We start from the raw sequence: 6,551 nt of genomic DNA, 5'->3' as shown, positions 1-6,551 counted from the left end.
TATCGCGGGTCTGTCGGCCAGTGTGTGCGAGAGATCTGTCTGTGAACTCTGTAGTTCACAGACATATCGCATCGGCCCTACTGTACAGCCAACGGCCATCGTTAGCTATATTGGCAGGTCGGTGTGTGTGTACGGATGGTCAGTCGACTGCCCCGTACACAAGCTGCAGCAGTCGGTGGTGATTGACAGCTGAACTGGGCGGGTGTGTGTAAATGCCCGCCCAGTTCATGACGTCAGTCCCTGACGGATCGGGCAGTGTGTATGCACAGCACACCGCTCCATCCGGCTTTAGATATATCTGTAGGTGTGTACCCAGCAATAGAGGTCCATTGGTTAGGGCTTTATATTGCTACATTTTATCTCTCTTCATGCTTTGATAAATACCCCCTGTAATCATGTACATGGACTATGTGGGGAAGCATGTAAGGTGACTGGTGAAGAGTTTGATAGAGAATGGAGAATCTTCTAATAGAGTAGCTGTATGGCATATTACACTCTTATGTGCAGTGACTGAGAGGTCTTTAAGTAAAATAAAATAGTACTTTTTTTTGTTTAACCAATTACATTAGAAAAGACCACAAAACTTGTTGCTGTCAGATTGATATTTATTTGTAGTATATTTGATGGTTACCAGAAAAAGATGACATATTGGCCCTCATTCCGAGTTGTTCGCTCGCAAGCTGCTTTTAGCAGCATTGCACACGCTAAGCCGCCGCCCTCTGGGAGTGTATCTTAGCTTATCAAAATTGCGAACGAAAGATTCTCAAAATTGCGAATAGAAATTTCTTAGCAGTTTCTGAGTAGCTCGGGACTTACTCTGCCACTGCGATCAGTTCAGTCAGTTTCGTTCCTGGTTTGACGTCACAAACACACCCAGCGTTCGCCCAGACACTCCCCCGTTTCTCCAGCCACTCCCGCGTTTTTCCCAGAAACTGCAGCGTTTTTTCACACACTCCCATAAAACGGCCAGTTTCCGCCCAGAAACACCCACCTCCTGTCGATCACATTACGATCACCAGAACGAAGAAAAAACCTTGTAATGCCGTGAGGAAAATACCAAACTTCTTAGCAAATTTACTTGGCGCAGTCGCAGTGCGAACATTGCGCATGCGCAATTAGCGGAAAATCGCTGCGATGCGAAGAAAAATAACGAGCGAACAACTCGGAATGAGGGCCATTGTGCTGATCTGCTTTTTATCCACTGGTTAATCTTCTACATCCACAATCAATGGTGCAACATAATCTGAGTGCCGGATTCCAAAAGAAAAGTTGGGTGCATGAGGCCGGACCATTACCACCTAGAGTGTAAGGACAAATGTACTAATAAATACACTGTGAAAATAAGTATCTACTGCCATAGAACAGCAGGCACAGAAGATTAATACTACTAAACAATTGCCCATTGTCTTAACTGCAGCAATATGTATTAAGTTATTGTTTAATTGTTATGAAAAAAAAAACCTATTGTCTTCTGTATAGCTGTCATGGTGCACATTCACATCTTAGCAGCAAAGCTTATGTACAGTGACTTGAAATACTAATCCTACTGTAGCCATCTATTAGCAAGAATTTACCTTCTCAGGACTGTAGGCCCCTGGGCCTGGTTTCTGTGTGGTATCTCCAGGCAGGGAGTGCCTGGCAGTCATGCTGTACTGAGGTGGTCTATATTTACATGTTGTTGCTTCAACAACCCGATATGTTCCTGGTCCAGGTGTCTAAAATCAGGCAAGTGGTACAATGTAAGATAATGAAGGTCAATTAAACTGATGATTGCAGCAATAAGGGTGGTCATTCCGAGTTGATCGCTAGCTGGATTTGTTCGCAGCGCAGCGATCAGTCTTAAAATCAGCAGTTCTGCGCATGCGCGACGTACGGGCACAACAAATGACGCAGTTTTGCACAGGGTCTAGCGATGCAATTCATTCACACTGGTGGCCGCATAGTGATTGACATGAAGGGGGGTTTCTGGGTGGCAACTGACCATTTTCAGGGAGTGTTCGGAAAAACGCAGGCGTGCCAGGGAAAACGCAGGCATGGCTGGGCGAATGCAGGGCGGGTTTGTGACGTCAAATACGGAACTGAACAGCCTGAAGTGATCGCAAGCGCTGAGTAGGTTTTGAGCTAAGCTAACATACACTCCCAGTGGGCGGTGGCATAGCGTTTGCACGGCTGCTAAAAACTGCTAGCGAGCAATCAACTCGGAATGACCCCCAGAGAGAGAGAGAGAGAGAGAGAGAGTACAAAAGTATGCTCACTTTCTGTAGATCTTCATGGAAGCTACCAATCTTGCTACGTCCAGTCATGGAGTAGTTTGGTGCTGATGATGTGTTAACAACTTTTGGCCCCAGTACGGAGGGAAGCACATATGCTGCTGGACCTGGGTAAAGTAAAACGTGTCACCTGTATGTAGCTAACAATATGTATGTATCAAAAAGTAAGATATTCACTAGATCAGTGGTTCTCAAACGCAGTGCTTAGGACACCAAACAGCTCAAATTTTCCAGGTCATCTCGCAGGTGCACAGGTGTATAAAGTTACTCACTGATTAAAAGATCCACAGGTGGAGCTAATTTCACCAGTGATTCTGTGAGGAGGCCTGGAAAACGTGAACTGTTAGTGGTCCTGAGGACTGAGTTTGAAAACTTACGCACTAGGGGTCTGATTCATACTTGCCTACCTGACCCTCTCCATGAGGGAGAAAATGCTCTGTTCCTGGACTTTCCTGGTAATGTATGATTGCCATCACCTGTGGTGAGCTAGGTAATTGATAAGAAAGGTGTTTCACCACAGGTGATGGCAATCATACATTACCAGGAAAGTCCAGGAACAGAGCATTTTTCTCATGGAGAGGGCCAGGTAGGCAAGTATGGTCTAATTCAGACCTGATCACTGTTGTGCAAGTTCGCAAGGTGGCAGATTATCGATCGCCTGCACATGCATACGGATCATAATGCGCACGCATGAGGCCAAACTGCGAAAAAAATCAGCGTCTTTTTTTTTTTATCGCTAGGCGTACGCAGGTTGATTGGCAGGAAGCGGATGTTTGGGGGTGGTAACCGTCTGTTTTCTGGGAGTGTCGGGAAAAACACAGACGTGCCCAAGCATTTTCAGGGAGGGTGTGTGATGTCAGCTCGGTTTCTTTTGCAGTGTAGGAGTAAGTCCTAGGCTATGCACAAACTGGAAAAAATATTAGATGGTGCAGCTGACCTGCGTTTGCAAAGCTTTTCGCACATTGTACGCAGACTTACGCGGAGCAGATTTTCACTCTGTTTGGGCGGCAACTATCTGATTGCAAACCTCTGCAAATTCGCAGAGGAGCAATCAGGTCTAAATTAGGCCCTAGAGCGGGATCAGTACGTAAAACCAGCATCCAGGATCCCGACAGCGGGATCCCGGCCACGGATGCCAGCGGGGCGGGCACTAGCAAGACCCTTGCGGGCTTGCTGCGCTCGCCATTCTACATGCACAGTGGCTGCTGCGCTCACCACGGGCTTTATTCTCCCTCTATGGGTGTCATGAACATATGTGGGAGGAAAGCCTGTGCGTTGGAATTCCAGCGTCGATATTTCCCCTCCTAGTCGGGATTCCAGCGTCGGCATTGTGACATCCGGGATCCCGACTAGCGGTATGGTGACCGCTTCCCCTAGAGCACAGGTTCTCAAATTCAGTCCTCAGGGGCCCACACAGTGTATGTTTTGCATGTAACTCAGCAGGTGCACAGGTGTATTCATTACTCACTGATACATTTTAAAACACCCACAGGTGTAGCTGATTATTTCACTTACAATTCTGTGAGGAAACCTGGAAAACTTGAACTTTTGGGTGTACCGAGGGACGAGTTTGAGAACCTGTGCACTAAAGTTATACAAACGTAAACCCGACCACCAGTTTTACTTCTGCATTCAGAATGTATAAAACTTTGTTTATTTGAAGCATAATTTTAGCATGCAATATTGTATATTGTTTTATTTGTAGTAATATAAATTTTACCATTTTTTATTGTGGCAAATTTAAAAAAAGATGACAGTTGATGTTGAAACTAATGACCATGAAAAAGTAATATTGCATTTCAAACTGTGATGGAAAAAAGACTTTAATATATTTTTCTTAATGTCCCTGAATTCCCTTTGTCGAATCAAACCTATAGGGCTGAAGCAGTGGGTTTTTTATAAGCCGCAGCTTCTGGGCGAGTTGCAGCTGAAAACTGAAAGCTGTATTAACAGTCAGTGTAAAGCACGTTAAACTATATACTGAATGTTAGTGATACTTTAAATTTTTAGCTCCAACCCACTAAGAAGCTTTGTAAATATAGCCCATAATCTGTAAGGTTTTTAATTGTATCTTACGTTTGAATTCAAGCAATTCACTGCATGAATAAGGGCATACCTCCTAACATGACCCTCTGGAGGAGGGACAGAATGCTCTGCTGCTGGACTTCCCTCTTCATTTATGATTGCCGTCACCTGTGCTAAAACACCTTTCTTATCCATTAACCTGTTCAACACAGGTACTGCCAATCATACATTAAGAGAAAAGTCCAGAAAAAAGCATTCTATCCCTCCTGGTGAGGGTCATGTTGGGAGGTGTGATAAGGGTACATTAATTATAGGTTGCAAATATAACTTATGTTTGTAGTGCAAGTACTATAGCTTGATGCACATCAAGCATCTACATGCACTGTTTTAGTAAAGTAGCCCTGTGTGCACCAATTTATTTATTTTTTAAATAAAGTAATTTTTATTAATTTGTACGAAAAACCCCTCATCACCAGGCCAAATACCATCCAGCTGTGGGGATGTTTTTCAGCGTCAGGAACTGGGAGACTAGTCAGGATAGAGGGAAAGATAAATGCAGCAATGTCATCCTGGATGAAAGAGACATCCTGGATGAACACCTGCTCCACAGCGCACTTGACCTCAGACTGAGGTGACGGATCATCTTTCAGCAGGACAACGACCCTAAGCACACAACCAAGATATCAAAGGAGTGGATTCAGGACAACTCTGTGAATGTCCTTAAGTGGCCCAGCCAGAGCCCAGACTTGAATCCGAATGAACATCTCTGGAGAGATCTGAAAATGGCTGTGCACCGACGCTTCCCATCTAACTTGATGGAGCTTGATAGGTGCTCCAAAGACAAATGGGCGAAACTGCCCAAAGATAAGTGTGCCAAGCTTGTGGCATCATATTCAAAAAGACTTGAGGCTGTAATTGCTGCTAAACGTGCATCAACAAAGTATTGAGCAAAGGCTGTGAAAACTTTATGTACATGTGATTTCTTAGTTTTTTATTTTTAACAAATTTGCAAAAATCTAAAAAAAACAAAAAACTTTTTTAATGTTGTTATTATGGGTTATTGGGTGTAGAATGAGTTTATTCCATTTTGGAAAAAGGCTGTAACATAACAAAATGTTGAAAAAGTGAAGCACTGTGAATACTTTCTGGATGCACGGTAGTTACATATTGTTTGTGTTGAACCGAAAGTCTGATCAAGGTCAACCAAGAGAAAAAAAAAAAAAAAAAGGACTTTCAGGAGCCATCCATAGCCTAGCTATGGAGACTCTAGCAAGTACACGGGATCCGGTCTGAAGATCGACAGTGTCTAGGTCGACAATGTTTAGGTCGACCACTATAGGTCGACAGTCACTAGGTCGACATGGATGGAAGATCGACAGGGTTTCTAGGTCGACATGTGCTAGGTCGACAGGTCTAAAGGTCGACATGAGTTTTTCAAAAAAAAAATTTGGGGGGATTTTTTCATACTTAACGATCCACGTGGACTACGATTGGAACGGTAAAGTGTGCCGAGCGAAGCAGTAGCGGAGCGAAGGCACCATGCCCGAAGAATGGCGAGCAAAGCGAGCCATGCGAGGGGACGCGGTGCACTAATTTGGGATCCCGGTCACTCTCCGAAGAAAACGACCCCAAAAAAAAATCCTCATGTCGACCTTTAGACCTGTCGACCTAGAAACCCTGTCGACCTTCCACCCATGTCTACCTAGTGACTGTCGACCTATAGTGGTCGACCTAAACATTGTCGACCTAGACACTGTCGATAAAACGAACCACACCCCAAGTACACATATATTTGATATAAATTGACGTTTATATTTAGTAACTATCTCCTACGAACGCACCTAAACAACAAACCTGCGGAGTAAACATTATTTGTGGAATTCCCAGATCGATTAAGACGTATTTCATTTGATCCCAAAAATGACTCATCTTACTACATTCCCATAGGAGATTCCAAAAAGTACCAGGTCCTAATTTACATTTGGGACATATATCTGAGGAGCGACCTCCAAATTTTATTAGTCTAACTGGGGTATAGTATGTACTATGTACCAGAAATAATTGAATCTGTTGAAACCTAATCGACATAGACAGGGGTGGATTGGCCCTGCCGGGACACCGGACAGATTCCGTTTGGCTGGTCCAGTCGTCCATTCAGTGGCCACCCGTCATCCCGCTGGCCGGCTGCCGCGATCGTAGGATTATGGGGGGGCTGCTGCGCATGTGCAGCAGCCCCCCCCGTAATCCTTTGCAGAG

General features: G+C 44.5%; 1 protein-coding gene across 2 annotated transcripts in view; it reads right to left on the bottom strand.

Moving 5' to 3' along the window:
* Window positions 1–584: 584 nt before the first annotated feature.
* The window catches only part of LOC134932321 (ciliary microtubule associated protein 1A-like), a 121,719-nt gene continuing 115,752 nt past the window's right edge, over window positions 585–6,551 (bottom strand). For both annotated transcript variants that reach the window (XM_063926642.1, XM_063926643.1), the window contains exons 5-7: window positions 2,256–2,377; window positions 1,575–1,715; window positions 585–1,298 (exon numbers count right to left, since the gene is read on the bottom strand). In XM_063926642.1, the coding sequence (XP_063782712.1) occupies window positions 1,206–1,298; window positions 1,575–1,715; window positions 2,256–2,377 (356 nt within the window). In that variant the 3' untranslated portion in view covers window positions 585–1,205. The remainder of the gene's footprint in view (window positions 1,299–1,574; window positions 1,716–2,255; window positions 2,378–6,551) is intronic.

Source organism: Pseudophryne corroboree, chromosome 6 (assembly GCF_028390025.1).
Source record: "Pseudophryne corroboree isolate aPseCor3 chromosome 6, aPseCor3.hap2, whole genome shotgun sequence".
Lineage (NCBI taxonomy): Eukaryota > Metazoa > Chordata > Amphibia > Anura > Myobatrachidae > Pseudophryne > Pseudophryne corroboree.
Note: the sequence above shows the minus strand (reverse complement) of the source record. Positions and strands in the feature narration are given on the sequence as shown.